The sequence below is a fragment of the Metarhizium album genome, assembly GCF_000804445.1.
Source record: "Metarhizium album ARSEF 1941 chromosome Unknown scaffold_19, whole genome shotgun sequence".
NCBI lineage: Eukaryota > Fungi > Ascomycota > Sordariomycetes > Hypocreales > Clavicipitaceae > Metarhizium > Metarhizium album.
In genome coordinates this window covers 345,354-361,154 of record NW_024467593.1, presented here as the reverse complement: position 1 = coordinate 361,154, position 15,801 = coordinate 345,354, and the positions used below count along the sequence as shown (strand labels likewise).

The 15,801-nt window shown below is 53.6% G+C and overlaps 5 protein-coding genes across 5 annotated transcripts; 3 read left to right on the top strand and 2 right to left on the bottom strand.

Moving 5' to 3' along the window:
* Window positions 1-371: 371 nt before the first annotated feature.
* On the top strand, window positions 372-1,251 carry MAM_06289 (U1 snRNP splicing complex subunit (Luc7); the record flags this gene model as incomplete). Its single annotated transcript, XM_040825087.1, has 2 exons — window positions 372-728; window positions 799-1,251. 2 exons carry the CDS (start codon window positions 372-374, stop codon window positions 1,249-1,251), a joined length of 810 nt encoding a protein of 269 aa, XP_040676993.1.
* Window positions 1,252-1,790: 539 nt separating this feature from the next.
* MAM_06288 (uncharacterized protein) lies at window positions 1,791-3,140 on the bottom strand (the record flags this gene model as incomplete). Its single annotated transcript, XM_040825086.1, has 1 exon — window positions 1,791-3,140. The coding sequence occupies one exon, from the start codon at window positions 3,138-3,140 to the stop codon at window positions 1,791-1,793; it is 1,350 nt and encodes a 449-aa protein (XP_040676992.1).
* A 1,085-nt stretch (window positions 3,141-4,225) lies between these two features.
* Window positions 4,226-7,428, top strand: MAM_06287 (beta-galactosidase; the record flags this gene model as incomplete). Its single annotated transcript, XM_040825085.1, has 3 exons — window positions 4,226-5,881; window positions 5,939-6,239; window positions 6,332-7,428. The coding sequence occupies 3 exons, from the start codon at window positions 4,226-4,228 to the stop codon at window positions 7,426-7,428; spliced, it is 3,054 nt and encodes a 1,017-aa protein (XP_040676991.1).
* Window positions 7,429-8,426: 998 nt separating this feature from the next.
* MAM_06286 (beta-Ala-His dipeptidase) lies at window positions 8,427-11,163 on the top strand (the record flags this gene model as incomplete). The annotated part of the gene is made up of 2 exons (XM_040825084.1): window positions 8,427-9,461; window positions 9,523-11,163. The coding sequence occupies 2 exons, from the start codon at window positions 8,427-8,429 to the stop codon at window positions 11,161-11,163; spliced, it is 2,676 nt and encodes an 891-aa protein (XP_040676990.1).
* Window positions 11,164-13,530: 2,367 nt separating this feature from the next.
* MAM_06285 (O-methyltransferase, family 2) lies at window positions 13,531-15,484 on the bottom strand (the record flags this gene model as incomplete). The annotated part of the gene is made up of 4 exons (XM_040825083.1): window positions 13,531-14,121; window positions 14,182-14,442; window positions 14,617-14,967; window positions 15,197-15,484. 4 exons carry the CDS (start codon window positions 15,482-15,484, stop codon window positions 13,531-13,533), a joined length of 1,491 nt encoding a protein of 496 aa, XP_040676989.1.
* Window positions 15,485-15,801: the final 317 nt, after the last annotated feature.

Here is a 15,801-nt window from a genome sequence, read left to right as displayed (position 1 = left end):
CAGGAAGCTATCACCACTCGAAAGCTGGAGATGCCGACAGTCGACGTGGAGCAAATGCGTAATCCTTGACTCGAGCCCGAGGGGCGGCAAGGTGGCTTGACACACTCGGAGGAGGAGGACGGAGGAGCATTTGTCTACTCGGGCGGTGAGACGTGGCAGAATATGCATTCGAACTGGAAGCAACGCGATGCAGCTCCGGAAATCAGCACAATACATACAAGCCTCAAGCCTTACCAGTGTCACGACAGTGCCCCAGTCAAATCAGCCGGCCGTCTCTCCCATCTCCCTCATCAAATCAGTTCCGTGGAACGAGCTCGCGAATCGAATTCTTGCACATAGCAAATAGACCCTTGGGCGCGACACCCGCAATCATGGCCGCCGAGCAGAGAAAGCTCCTCGAGCAGCTCATGGGCAACCAGTCCACCTCGCGCGCCGCCCAGCTCTCCCTCACTGACCCCAAAGTCTGCCGTTCCTATCTCGTGGGCACCTGTCCACACGACCTCTTCACCAATACAAAGCAGGACCTGGGCCAGTGTCCGAAAGTGCACGCTGAACCGTTAAAAGCCGAGTACGAGGCCTTGTCAGATCGGGAGAAGCAACGATATGGATTCGACTACGATTATATGCGCGACCTACAAAAGTACATCGACGACTGCAATCGAAGAATCGACGCGGCGCAGAAGAGGCTTGAGAAGACGCCCGACGAGATTCGTCAAACAAACGTTTTGGTATGCCTGTACCCCGACCTGCCCTTGTTGTGTTGTGTTGAGAGCGCCGCAATGCTGATCATGGCTACAGCTGAGAATCATCTCCGAGCTTTCGGCCTCAATAGCCAACGGCCAAGTGGAAGTTGAAGTGCTCGCCTCCATGAACGAAGTCGCCCGCGCCGTCGATGAGAATTTCCGTATCAAGCAGACCATGCAACTCAAAGCCGAAAAGGAAAAGGAACTCAAGGCGCTCTCCGATACCTCTGGTCCCTCTGGCCACCAAAAGCTCCAAGTGTGCGATGTCTGTGGCGCATATCTTAGTAGGCTAGATAACGATCGTCGTCTGGCCGATCACTTTTACGGGAAGATGCATTTGGGGTATGCATCCATGCGCAAGACGTACGATGCGTTCCCGAGGGAGTTGAAGAGCAGGCAGAGACAGGGTATGATAGATGGGGACGACGGTCCCGGAGGAGGCATGGGAGGACCTAGGGGCCCGAGGACTGGAAGTTACAGAAGCGGCAGAGGAGGCAGGCGGTGGTGAAGATGTCACGACCGCGACGAGTTTTTTTCTCTTCAAGGATGAGGGGGGAGAGGCTACGAGCAGTCTTGCGGCAGCAGACAGGATGTTTCGGCGTTAAAAAGGCGGATATTGATACACATGTTGCGACATTTATTTTTTTGCTGTACCTATGGGTGGGTCGCATATCAAACCTGGCGTTGCCTAAGGAAGAAGAACGCGCATTCAGGAAGGTAAATACCCTTCAATACAAGGAGATCCATTGTATTGACCAGCTTGGGACTGTGCTTGCAGGCCCTCTTGTGGTTGTTGAACAAAAATTTCGCTTGGAGTACCAACTATACTTGCGCTCATCTCACAAAGATTTTCACATAGTAATGCTTTGGTCTGCCGCTTCTGCTTCCATGTATCCAATTGCTTCCAATCATCACGCACAGTTTGTTCCTCTGCTCTCCCAGCATATAGGTATCCAAATCATACAAGTGCCATAACCATAACATCTTGGTTCATATTCTATGGTACCCACTCATTCTGTTGTGCCTGTGACCTCCGTCCCATAAAAACTATGATTTCCCTTGCTGCGTAAGCTCATCCAGAGCCTCCATCTCATCGTCCCATTTGCCGCCAGCAGGAGGTGGTGATGGTAAGGCTGGGGCAGGGGCCGGTGCGGCTTTCGGTGGGTATGTGACCGGCGCGAGCGGTTGAATTGGCTTCCGGTTTCCTTCCGAGGGCAGTGCTGGGAAATCCTCCGCAGTAAGAGACGGCGCTGGTACATTTTTGTCCCTTGGTTTCGACGGTGAGCCATCGAATCCTCCACGAGCACCACCTCGTCCGCGTCCCTCTCCACGTCCATCGCGTCCCCTTCCCCTGTTACGATGCCGGTCATCCAGGAAACGGTCAACATCGGGTTGATCATCTGCTTCTCGGAAATATCGACTGCCTGCCAGACCACCACGCTTCGTGCCTCTGATGCCACCGTTGGCTCCCCTGAAACCTCTTCTGGCTTCTTCCTCCAGGATGGCCTCCTTGCCCTCGTCCCAGCCACCTTCTTTCATGCCCATAGCTTTGAGCTTGCGCTCACGATTCTTTGCGCGTTCATCATCAAGCTTGCGTTTATCCTCTTCTCCCCGACGCCTTCGTTCCGCTTCTTCTGCTCGGCGCTTGCGAGCTTCCTCCATACCCTTGGCATACGCCTGAGCATGTTGTTGTTCATCCTTTTCAGCCCTCTCAAACTGGCGTGTCTTCTCTGCCGCCAGCAATTTCATCTTTTCCATCTTGGCAGTAAGTTCCTCGTCAGTGAGTTTCTGGCGCGGATTGGCGCCGGATTGAAGTCGCGCCTCGGCATTCGCAGCTGTATTTTGTGAAGGAAGGTGAGATTTCTTGTCCTTGGCAGGGGCAGTGGGCGCATTGGGCGGTGGAGTGCTGTCTTTTGCCTTGTCGCCTTTGGAATCCATTTCTTTTTCCTTGACCTGTCTGTTCTCTCCTGATTCCTTGGTTGGCGCGGGCGATTTAGCTTCTGGCAAGGGTGGCGGCGGCGGCGGTGGCGGCGTCGACTGTTGTCTCATGTTGAAGTTCTCCTTACGAGCGAAGCGTGACGAGGATAGGTTTCCACCTTTGATCTGGGGCTGGGGCTGGGACTGTGACTGTGACTGTGACTGTGACTGTGATCGCGATGTTGAGGGCGAGGGCGAGGGCGAGGGCCTATTGCTGATTGTGGGTTGCGCGGGTGGCGACGACGACTTTTTGGGTTTGGATTGTCTTGCTTGCGCATGTTCTGCGGCTGCAGGAGCAACATGCGATGGGTCAGGAGTAGACTGCGCTTCTTCATGAACCACAATGGGCTCGCTGTCGACGGGTTCAAAGTCATCGTAGAAGAGGTCATCGTCGGTTCGGCCGCCAAATTGGTCCTCCATTTCAAACTAGCTGCAGCGAACTGGCAATGTTATATGAGCAATTGATATTGATAATGTGCCAATTACAGCGCAAGGTATTCATTCCGCAGCAGAGAAGCAGAGGCAACAGGGGAAGGTGAACAAGAGAGAACTCAAGGCTATAACACGTACTGGTTGAAGTTGTGTCTCTCGGGCTTGGATGTAACGCAGAGGTTGTTGCTGTTGCTGTCACCACCCGGCCAGCAGAATGGGCTGGTGGCAGAAAAGTGGCAGATTGTGGGGTTCGACATTCATTTCGAGCAAGTGGTGAGCCACCATGATCGCGTTTAAGTTGGTACGGAGCGACTTGGAGAAATTGTGTTGTGGTGCGGCAAGCACTTAATCTGACGCTCCATTCCGTCGCCACATTTTAAAGGCGAATTTTCATAAAATATGACAAGAAGACGGAATACAGCACGCCTAAGCTGTGTGTTGGACCGGCAGCTTTACGTGTTGAAGTCGACTGGTATTCAGGTATTTTGTATTCCGTGTCGATGACGGCGCTGGTTCCAACTTACACAGTGCATACAGTTCAGACACTGTGACACAGCTCTCAACTCATCACGAACTTTGCAACTTCGAGGCCACGGACTGTAGTTCCACGATGCGTGCATCCCCACGCAAGCTGACAACGGGAGGATTGCGCAGCCGGAAGCTTGGCCGGCTATGCTGTTCCAATCAAGTCGAATCGTGACCCTCCATTCTCCAAAGCTACCCCTCAACCTCATCAACACTCATCTTCAACCCGAGGCGCTTTGTTACTGTCTACCCGTCTTTCCTGTACCTCAACACCCCCATTGACCTCTCCCGATGAGATCGTGACCTTGTCGTCTTGTCATGACTTCACGGCACGCGTGATATTCTCGCCATTGTAACGACTTGCATCAGCTCATATTTCACATCGCGTTTCGTGAAGTCATCACCAGACTGTTTTACGAAAGCTGCTGTTCCATCTATACTCCGTTTCTTCCAATCTCAGCTTACGCAACGCCAAGAGTTCAAAGTGCCTCCTGAGGCCCTCCTCACCTTGTCTGATTTGTCCCGTAGACGCGCCGGTTGAGACAGCCATGTTGCTTCCACCAAGCCACCCAGTCTTCCTCCCAGACTGGAGCAATGTCGACGTCGTTCATCGCAATACGCTTCCACCCCGAAGCAACTTCTACCTCTACGAAACGGAAGCCGCCGCGCTCACCCGGGACGTCCGCAACGCCAAAGCGCAATGCCTCTCCGGGAAATGGAAGTTCCACTGGTCCAGGTCACCGTTCGAGGGGCCGCGAGACTTTTACAAACCGAACTTCCAGGACCCTTCCTTTAAGGATATAGCCGTCCCAGGAATGTGGCAACTCCAAGGATTCGGAAAAGGCCCCCATTACACCAATATATTGTATCCGTGGCCGGTTGACCCGCCGAATGTCTCGTACCAGGAGAACGAGTGCGGGCGATACGTGACCTCGTTCACAGCCGACGCGTCGTTTGTGAATCATCGGCTACGGCTGCGATTTGAGGGCGTAGACTCCTCGTTCACGGCATGGGTTAACGGCAAGGAAGTTGGCTATTCGCAGGGGTCTCGCAATCCCAGTGAATTCGACGTGACGGAGCACATCCAAGTCGGCGAGGAGAATCGCCTGGCCGTGGAGGTGTACCAGCGCTGCGACGGGAGCTACCTCGAGGACCAGGATGAATGGTGGCTCAGCGGTATATTCAGAGATGTCTACCTCCATGCTTTCCCCATAGTGCATCCCGTCGACTTCCACGTCGTCACTGACTTGGACGACAGTTTCAAGAATGCAACCCTGCGCGTCAAGGTCGACGTGAGCGCATCTTGTGCCGTGGAACTAAAACTTCTTGATGCCACACTAGAGCAAGTTCTCAGCGACACCATTGACGTTGTTGGCTCGGATGAGTTCAACCTCGACGTTGAGAACCCACACAAATGGACCGCAGAGACGCCGTATTTATACACCTTGGTGCTGAACTTTCTCGGCAGCAGCAGATGCAGTCTGGTCCAGTGCGTTGGTTTTCGAAAAACGGACTTGGTAGACGGTGTGTTCTGCGTCAACGGGAATCCAGTCAAATTCCGAGGCGTCAACCGGCACGAGCACCACCCAGATCATGGCCGCGCGGTTCCGTATGATTTTATGCGTCGGGACCTGCTCATCATGAAGAAGCACAACATCAACGCCATTCGTACATCTCACCAGATAAACGACCCACGTTTATACGATGTGGCTGATGAGCTGGGTCTCTGGATCCTCGACGAAGCCGACTTGGAGTGTCATGGTTTCGGCGAAGTAGGCGGCGACGCGGCGAGCTACACCTCTGATAATCCCGCCTGGAGAGAGCAGTATGTCGACCGAGCGCGGCAGATGGTTGCACGAGATAAGAACCACGCGTGCGTCATCATGTGGTCGCTTGGTAATGAATCGTTCTATGGACGAAATCACCAAGCCATGTACGACGTCATTAAGTCCATGGATAGCACGCGTCTGGTTCATTATGAGGGTGATTGGAATGCGCAGACGGCCGACATATACAGCCGCATGTATCCTGATATCGACTATGTCTCGTCGTTTGCCAAAGAGCGCGACTGGAAGAAGCCGCTGGTGCTTTGCGAGTTTCTGCATTCTATGGGCAACTCGGAGGGCAACGCAAAGGAGTATATCAATTTGTTCTACAAACACCCGAGGCTGATGGGCGGCTTTGTGTGGGAATGGGCCAATCATGTAAGTATCCGATCACGGCTGCTTAATCTGACAGCTGCAATTGCTTATGCCGAGCAGGGCCTTCGAACCAAGACCGAAGATGGGGAGGAGTTTATGGCATACGGAGGCGACTTTGGAGACGAACCCAACGATGGCAATTTCGTCATGGACGGACTATTGTACTCCGAGCATACGGTGAGCTCCAATATCACCGAGTATGCCAAGTCGATCGAGCCGATTCAAACGCTGTCACTGCATCACCACAATATTACTGTTGCGAATCGTTATGATTTCCTAACACTGGATCATCTGTTTGCAACTTGGTCCATCGTTTCTGACGGGAAAGAATTTGCGGGTGGTCGAGTCAAAATACCCAAGGGTAAGGAGAAACTTGTCTTTAGGAAAGCATACGAAGAAAAAGGCGTGAGGCGTCAGATCAAGTGCGATGCTAACAGGCATGTTTCCTTGCAGGTATTCAACCACACGCGGAGGGCGTTGTAACGGCCGAGGGATTTCACAGCGTAATGTTGAAGGAGTTGCATGGGGAGGCCTATTTGCAACTTAAATTTACACTAAAGCACGAGACGAATTGGGCGCCTGCTAATCATCAAGTTGCCACCGGAGAGCTTCGGGTGTCGCGGCCGCTATCTGTAAACGCTATTCAGTCTGTTGAGCCACCAATGCCGAAACCAACCTTGCAAATGGCGTCAGACTCGCTTCTTAGGATTACATCGGCATCTGGGTGCTCGACATGGGCAATCGATACAGTGACAGGCACCCTTGTCAGTTGGAAACGTGGAGGTATGCCCGCTTTTGAGATTATGAGCCAGCCCATCACCATGGACTTTTATCGTGCTTTGACGGACAATGATCGCGGCGGCCACGGGCGAGAGTGGATAGACAGGAGGTTGCATCAAACGTCGACACATGTCAAGGAAGTTCAATTTCGAGAGGGTCAGGACGGCATTGTGGTAGAAATCAAGCACAGGATCGCACCCCCTGCTCTTCTATGGGCTGTTGATACCACGTGGACCTACCATTTCCGAGGAGAGTCGCTCGCCATCAACGTCAAAGGAAAGCCGCATGGATTGAGTCTCCCATCAACCTTTGCGCGCATCGGCATCACGCTGGGCCTTGCCGGAGCAGAGAGAGTGGAATGGTGGGGCCGCGGCCCGGGCGAGTCATATCGAGATAAAAAATACTCTCAACTATTCGGAAATTGGGGGTTGACTGTTGACCAGCTGTGGGTTGATTATGAGTTTCCCCAGGACAGTGGTAACAGGGCCGACGTTCGCTGGGTCGAGATTCTCGGGCCCAAAGGGCGTCTTTTGAGGGCCAATTTCGGGGATCTGGACGGTGCAAGCTTCTCAGCCATGCATTACTCAACAAAGGATCTCGACGATTGTTCGCATCCGTACGAGCTGCACCGGCGCAAACGCGACGACACGGTTGTCAGACTCGACTGGGTACACCATGGCTTGGGTACCGGCTCATGTGGCCCATGGACTCTGCCGCGGTATTCGTTGAAGACTGATCAGGAGTTCAGTTTCGACATTCTTCTGGACTAGGCGCAGTAAGCCAGTATATTTTGCACTGGTTCTTCCCTTTCGTAAATCATTTGCATTAAGTATAACTACAACTTCTGCCACATTACTATTAGCGCGATAAGCCGCTGACTAAGCAGGAGCAGAGAGAGATTGTGAACAGGCATCGAGTTGAAACCAGCACATTTTCAGCCCCTGGTAACGTTATTTCACGGTGTGCAAGGATAGGAAGCAGAATCATAGACATTCTGACGCGCAGGGACCATGGCGTGGCCTAGGATGCGTAGTGCTTTGAATGTGTAACTACATAAAGACGGACGCTGCCGATTTTTTTGGTTACCAAGCAAACGCTACACCTTATCATTTTCTTGTTTCCAAACCTTCAAAGGAGAAATGAAGGCGGCAGCATGGTCGCCCGTCAAAGCGAAACCCGAATCCGAGTCTTGCTGGGGTCCAGGCGGACAATGTCGCGGCTGTGACAGAATTCGATTGCAAGAAGCAAAAAGCCAGGAACAGCGAACAATTGTAGCTGTGCATGAGAAGTATGCACCTGATGATGTACTTGGTAAGTCTTATTCCGAGACCTTTTGAGGCCAGTTCCTCGCAGTATCACGGGAGAAAGAAGCGGTGTGATGTGGTTCGGAGTCGTAAGCAACCGGGTCAACCCAACGTTGAAGTCAAAATGATGTGGCCTCCCGCCCCACCCTGCAGTTACCAGTGGCCGGCTCCTGCCTTGGGCTGCGACTCGACTCGAGTCGATCTGACGCTGACGACAGAAGGGGCGTTGACGCCATCGCAACTTCCAACGACTCACATACTATTCGCCTTGACCCTTTGCGTCTGTCCTCCTTTTCACTTCCCCATCCGTCGGCACCATGTTGCGTCGCCGTTCTTCTTGTGTCTGATTCCTGTTTCTTTCAATTGAACTCGAAGAGGAAAGCTGTCGCTGGACAGCAGCTTTTTGGGATGCCGACCACCGCAACCAAGCTAACCAAAGAGCTCTGTCGGTGCATATAGCAACCATGGCCTCTGTTGGGACACAGGAAGCTCTCTCGTCATCGGTGTCAAACGGTCTGGAAACACCCGAAGCTGCGAAAGCGAACCCCGAGCTGGTGCATAGTCTCAAACACAACAGCACAGTTCTCGCCCTCGCCGTCAGCTCAAAGCACGATTCTATATACGCAGGCACTCAAGATGGTGAAATTGTTGTATGGTCTCTGGACACGTTCCATCAGCTTCGCCAGGTGCAGGCACACAAGCGAAGCATTCTGTCGCTCTTCATTTCTCCGGACTCGTCGCTCCTTTTCTCCAGTGCCGGCGATGCCATCATCAACGTGTGGTGTCCCAAGACTATGCGCCGCCTCTACGAAATATACGGTGTGCACGATGTTGGCGATATTTTCTGTACTGCGTACAGCGCCAAGCACGACACGCTCTACATTGGAGCTCAAAATACGACCCTCCAATGGGTGAACCTTGGTGATGCTTCTAGTAGAGTGTCACCAGATTCACAAAGTCATCCAGATCGACGAAGTCATCGATTCTTCGACTCAAAGGCTATTGGAGGCGGCGCTACTCCGCGAAGAAACGAAGATAGATGGGCTCTCATACCCCGAGCACAGGCGGTACTTGAGATCGACAGCGGGAGCATTCGCCACTTTGCGCACAACGGCTACATTTACTGCATGCTGATGGCACAAGGCCCAACAGTTGAAGTAGATGCAGACGAGGATGTTCTGATTTCAGGTGGCGGCGATGGTACCATCAAGCTTTGGAGCCTGGCTAGATCAAGTAAAAACGGCCGAACTCATTCTGCTGAGGCTGACAGTGGCATCGAGGAAATTATGACACTAGGCGCCGATGATGCAGAGTCAGTTCTGTCACTGGCTCTTGATGGGTCGTTTCTGTACGCTGGGAAGCTCGATGGCATCGTGGAACTGTGGGATCTGGATACAACTCAGAGGCTAAGGGTGATAAAAGCACATGGAGGAGATGTCATGTCATTACAGATGGGATGGGGATGCCTGTGGGCTGGTTCAACCAACGGTTGGGCTAGTGTAAGTATATTCTCTTCTGCTTTGTTTCGGGAGCACAAAGTTGTATCTAACATTGGCACAGAAATACAGCACGGCGCATTATTGCGCTCATGGCCACGCATCATCGGACGATGTCAGTCAAAAGTATCAGTGTCTTGGCAAGTGGAAAGCTCACCAGGGCAAGATCCTAGCCTCTGCAATAACTACGCACAAATCGGAGCAGTATTACATCACCGGTGCCAATGACGACGATATCGCAATATGGTCCGTCAAGGACTTGACGTCTTTGAAAACAGCGTCTGCGGAGAAGAGCAACGATTTGCTCCTTTCGACGCTGAGTGATTTCGTCTCCTACAAGACGGTATCATCGCGACCTGAGTACGCCGAGGATTGCCGTAGAGGTGCCACTTTCCTAGGGTCACTCTTCAAACGTTTAGGTGGCCATGTTGAAATGCTCAGCACCGAAAAGGCCCACAACCCAGTCGTTTACGCCAAATTCTCCGGTAAGAAGGAGGCCCTGGAACAACGAAAACGTATCTTGTTCTACGGACACTACGATGTGGTTCCAGCCGACGGTAAGAAAGGCAATTGGGTTACAGATCCCTTCATCACCACAGGGACCAACGGCTTCATTTATGGCCGTGGAGTCAGTGATAACAAGGGGCCTATAGTTGCAGCATTGTATGCCGTGACAGATCTTATGCAAGCGCAGCAGCTAGAAAACGATGTCATATTTCTCATCGAAGGCGAAGAGGAATTTGGTTCTCGAGGTTTCGAAGAAGCTGTGAAACGAAACAAGCAGCTTATTGGACAAGTGGATTATATTCTACTGGCCAACAGCTACTGGCTCAACGATGAAGTTCCATGCCTAACGTACGGGCTTCGTGGCGTGCTTCATGCCACCATTTGCGTCGATTCTCCCCGACCTGACATTCATTCTGGAGTGGACGGGTCTCACCTATTAGATGAACCATTGACTGATTTGACCTGCGTTCTTTCCAAGCTCAAAGGTCCAGGGAATAGAATTCAGATTCCCGGATTCTACGACGGCATTCCAACTATTACACCCGAAGAGGAAGCACGATACGACGACATCGTCTCCATCATGGTGCGTCATCAAAAAACGCAGAATGTGTCCGAAGAGAAGCTCAAACAATCGCTCATGGCCAGATGGCGGGAACCCAATCTCACTATTCATCGATACAGAGTATCTGGGCCCGACGGAAGTTTAGTTAGCAGCCATGCCAGTTCGCACATCAGCCTTCGCTTAGTACCCGGGCAAGAAGTGGAGGACGTCTCCAAGGCGATGTCGTGGTTCCTGCGTCGAGAATTTGGACTTCTCGAATCTCAGAACCGGCTCAGCATTAAGATTGACAACAAGGCTGAACCGTGGCTGGGAGACCCTACAAACGAGATATTCCGCACCCTTGGACAAGCCATTATTGAAGCATGGCCAGATCGCTTCGACCGAAGCGGTTCTCCTGTTGGACTTGTGCAAACCTCCTCGGTAGCCAAGTCATCAAAGCCACGGCAGCCACTGTATATTCGCGAGGGCGGCTCTATTCCTGCCATCCGATTCTTGGAAAAAGAGTTCGGCGCGCCCGCAGCACACTTGCCCTGTGGCCGTGCCAGCGACGCTGCTCACTTGGACAATGAGCGTATGAGTCTTGTAAATCTGTTGAAGGCGAGAGAGATCTTTGGCAAGGTTTTTGCGCGACTGTAATACTATGGAAGTACCGGAACGTCTCTGTATCTGCCACAAGGAGAAATGAGTTGGTGCTGTTGACCTTTTTCATTTTCTGTTTTTGTGTTAACCACAACGCAGCTTTAGACAGAGAAATTGAGTTCAAAGTTGGGATGGGACGGGCTGGCGTCTCAGTAGTCGACGGAATGTCAGTGACATATACCTCTATCAAGAGCGGCAAGGAATTCAGTCAATCTCATGCCTTGTCACGCAGCCACTGCCGTGCGGCATCTGGGGCACGCAAACGGACACAGTCGATTGAAGAATCGTTTGGTGAGAGCAAGACAAAGCGTGAATTCATGCTATCGACAAGGTGCTGGTGCAACATGGACCAAAAAGTACAGTCTGGGCGGAAAAAGGCGCGTCACGGGGCTGCATCAGGTGTCGGCGGATCCTACAAATGCTTCCTCTCCTGGGGAATCCTGCCCTTGACAGTCCTACGACCCGACCCGCTGAGATCAACCACGCCTTGTCACCTTGGATGGCGTCTCGCCATACTTTCCATGTCCGTGAGGCCGCTCGACACGTTCATCCTGGCGCGGCTCCCGAGCCTTGGCCTTGATGTTTGCCATGCCCGACCTTGGCCGTCACTCTGTGACTCGGTCGGTCAGGCTCGTCAAATCGGTGGGCGGACCAACGCCTTGGGAGTAGCGCACCCTGCATCTCGCCCTGAGTTTCAGTTCCGACTCGCATGGCCTTTTTGGACGACCGGACATCCAACGACTTGAGTGTGCAGTCGTAGTGCGGCTCCGAAAGGGGTGCAGGGAACTGACTTTTGGGCTATTCCTGTTGCTCTTGCCCGAAATCGACGACGGCGGGGCGACTGATTGATAAGCCGGAGATGGCGCCGTGACCCGGGCCGGCCGGCCGGCCAGGACGCGGGGGAAGGAGGGACCTCGGCTTGTGGAAACTGCCATTGTCGTCGTTTATATGCCGTCAGTCCGTGGCGTGTCGGAGCTCGGGAGTCGGGACTGCGGTGCCGTCTCGCTGGACAGTCCAAACCTCGGCGCTCCTCGTCAGCGACAACTAGAACCGCATCATGTCACGCCAAAGTCGAGCCCGACTTCATCCCGCCGGCGCTCGTGCCCTACACCCGAGTTGCGACTCTGCGAGGCCCTCTGGCCAGGTTTTTTCAGCCGACTTGTCGGAAGAGCTGTGCATGGGGTCTGGTGAGTACCGATTTATTATTTTTTGTTCCCCGGCCTCTTCTCCCTTACGGAAGCCTTATTAGATTCTCACCCGGCACGTCAGTTGGACCAAGGTGATGGGCAATCTCCGTCCCCAACGGCGGCTACGTTGGGGGGGCCCCTCTCCGGATCGCCCAAGAATATCTCAACCCCCAAGACCGGCCCGACACACTTACGTCCAATACTTCAAGCGTGTCATGGCCGGGCCCGGCCTACCTTGTCATGGAGGAGGCCAAAATGGGACGCAGCAGCGCCGTGCTACACATCTCCCTGCACCAACACGGCATGTTGGCATCCCACCCCTGGGCCATGGCTGGACCCGGCATCCAGGTCCAAGGGCCAAGTAGCTGCATATGTCACCAACACGGGCCTCGACAAGGAAGCAAGGACTCACCCTGCGTGCCCGTTGGGGCCATGCTGCATGAGCCTCCCCCTGTGCCTGCGGACCTGACGCGCATCTGGTAGGGGAACGTCCACGTAGCCCGTTCATGAGGAGGCGCGTGCCGAGTGTCAATACGTTGGAGCACTACTCCCGAAGGGCCGCCCATGCCGCTCCCGCCACGCAGGATGTCTGGCTGCGCTGCGCAAACGGGGAGCCGCGTACCAACGTTTCTCTGGGCTCCGTGGCGGATGCTGCGGCTGCGCTTATCCCCAGGCCTACCGCCAGCGGGAGGGGAGCGAGCCCCCCAAGGAAGAGGACTTTGCGTTCAATCAAGAGCGCTTGTACCCGACCCTCACCATGGCGATTGAAGTGAAAAAGAAGCCGCCGGCCGGGGGGCGAGGAGTGGATGCGCATGCAGGCGCCCGACATGGAGATTATTGTGTTTGACACGACCGGGAACTTGATAGTCTCGAGTCATCATGTCTGCATGGTGATAGAACTGGCAAAGAACATCAAGGAGAGAACAAGACGGCGGGAGAAGATGTGAGACGTGGTCAGACAACAAAAGGCTTGTTTGTTGGTGTGCATGTGTGCTTGTTTGCTTGTTTGCTTGTTTCTTTCTTTCTTGCGGAGGGACACTAATCATCATCCGCTGGTAGACTTGACATGTATGTGCCTGATAAAGGGGACATGGGGGGAGGGAGCGACGCAGCCTGGCCTTTCGCGAATTCCTGACCAGGCGATAAGAATACAAGACTTTGGAACAAAACCCTCGTATTATTTGGCCGACGCCGTCCACATCTTGCCCTGAGCAGGGACCGAGGGGAGGGGGCGAGCGTTGTCTCCATTCACCTCGGTCTTGTCGTGCCACTGAGCCTCCACAAACCACAGATTTCCGCTCGACTTCCAGGCTCCTTGCCAGACGAACCTCGTATCAGCCTCCTCGAACAGGAGCTTCCAGTCGCAGATTTCCCTCTCCCGGCCGTTACAAACCGTCTTCATCAGCACATCGAGCAGTCGAAACGTCTTCTCCTCGGTCAAGGACACGGCCCCAGGGGCGGGCAAAACCACGTCGTTCAAGATAACGCGCGACCCGTGCCTCATTGCGGGAATCAGGGCCCTCAGAGCCCGCACGACGTCTCTGTCTGGGAACGCGTGGAAGATGTGACGAAACAAGTAGGCGCCCGCGACGGTGGGCTGGTCGTTGAAGAAATCGTGCGTGGTGAGCTTCACGCGGTCGACCAGATGGGGCGGGACTTTGCCGATTGTTGCTTCGGTCCGCATGCCAGGGAGGTCCTGGACTTCGAAGCGAAGGTTGGGGAAAGATTCGGCGATGGCCATGGATACGTAGCCCTCGTTACCGCCCATCTATTTTTCCCACGCAGAAGAGAGGGACAAGAAATTCGGGATTAGCCATGGTCCTTGTACGACCTCAACAAATCTCTGCAGCAGCAGCAGCGGCGGCGGCAGCAGTGGTGCCTTGGCGGCGGCGGCGGCGGCGGATCTTACATCTACGACAGTGGCGTTGCCCAGCTTTGCCCAGGGGTAGCTCTGGACTGTGTGCGACACGTCGAAGCCTTCACGGGAGCCGTGGGCTCGCATGGCGAGATCGTACCTCTTGGCCCGTGTTGTGTCTGTCTGGACGTGGTTGAAGAAGGTGTTGTTGTGGCCGTACGAGATATTGACGGCCTAGGATCAGATCAGGGAGTTGGTATTTCTTTTTTCTTTCTTTTCAAAAGACAAACAAACAACAGACACAAGATACACAAAAACACAAACGCACACACAAAAACACACGGACAGACAGACAGACAAACCCTCACACACACGCACACGCACACGCACACGCACACGCACACATACCGTCTCTGTGAGGTCCTGCGAACCAGGCCACTTTTGCATAGCTGCGACGGTGTTGCCGACGGGAAGAAACAGGTCAACCGTGTACAATCCAACCCAGCTGGCCAGAGTCTCGTCCTCTAGCATTACGAGCGAGGTGCGATTATGGGCGACATGGCCCAGCTCGGGTTCGCAAAAGAGATTGTTGGCCATGGCGAGCCGGAGGAGGCGGCGAAGCTCAGAGGCGGGAATGTTGAAGCCCGAGACGCGATGGACTTCCCTGGTGAGGTTGTCGTATGAAATGGATCCTTGTCGAGGTACTGCTTCTGCAATCTTGAAGGTGTAGATGGCGTGCAGAGGGATATAATTGACGACCTAGTAAAATGTTTTGGTTTGGAATCCCCTCAGCAATTTTTTTTCTTTCTTCTTTCTTCTTCTTCTTCAAGCACATATTGTCCAAGGGGGCGACTAGGCAGCAGCAGGATCATCATCTGCTTCTTCTCCTTCTTCTTCTTCTTGGAGGAGGAAGAGATTGCAATTCTGGATCCAGACAAGAAGGAAAGCAAGGCTATAAGGGACAAAAAGGGGAGAGGGGGAGGCTTACATCCAAGGCCATCAGCTTCAAAGCCTCCCGCGGACCCAGCACCAAGTCTCGAAGCTCCTTGGTCAGAGACAGAATCTGCTGTCTGGCCCTCAATGTCTCATCGTCAGACTCCTTGAGGGGGAAATCGGCAAGGCCATGCGGCTCATAGGACGGAGCATTGAGCCCTTGCGTGTGCAGCTTGTCCGTGAGGATCTGCGTGTTCTCCTGGATGCTCCTGGAGATTGTCGTCAGCCTGTCAACCGAAGGCTTGCCTTGCGGTCTACAGAGTGAATTCCCCATGCTCCCCATGAGAAGGCCGTTGTTAGCAGGCAGCAGGCAGCAGGCAGTCGGGAGTCGGGAGTACAGAGTCCAGTAGCGGCGGTAATAAGGAGCAAGGAGTACTCGGCAAGGGAGGGAGGTAGGTGATACGGGTTCGTGGCAACTTGTGACTGTGATTCATCAATCAATCAATCGATCAATCAATCAAATCAACACAATACAGGGGTTCGATGCTGGGTTGCCAACGAGACCGGCCAAGGGGGGAGGCAGATTTGGTGAATGCCAGTCAGTTGGACGGACGTAACTACTCGGTGTGTGTAATTCTGTCAAGTCCAAAGGGGGGAAAG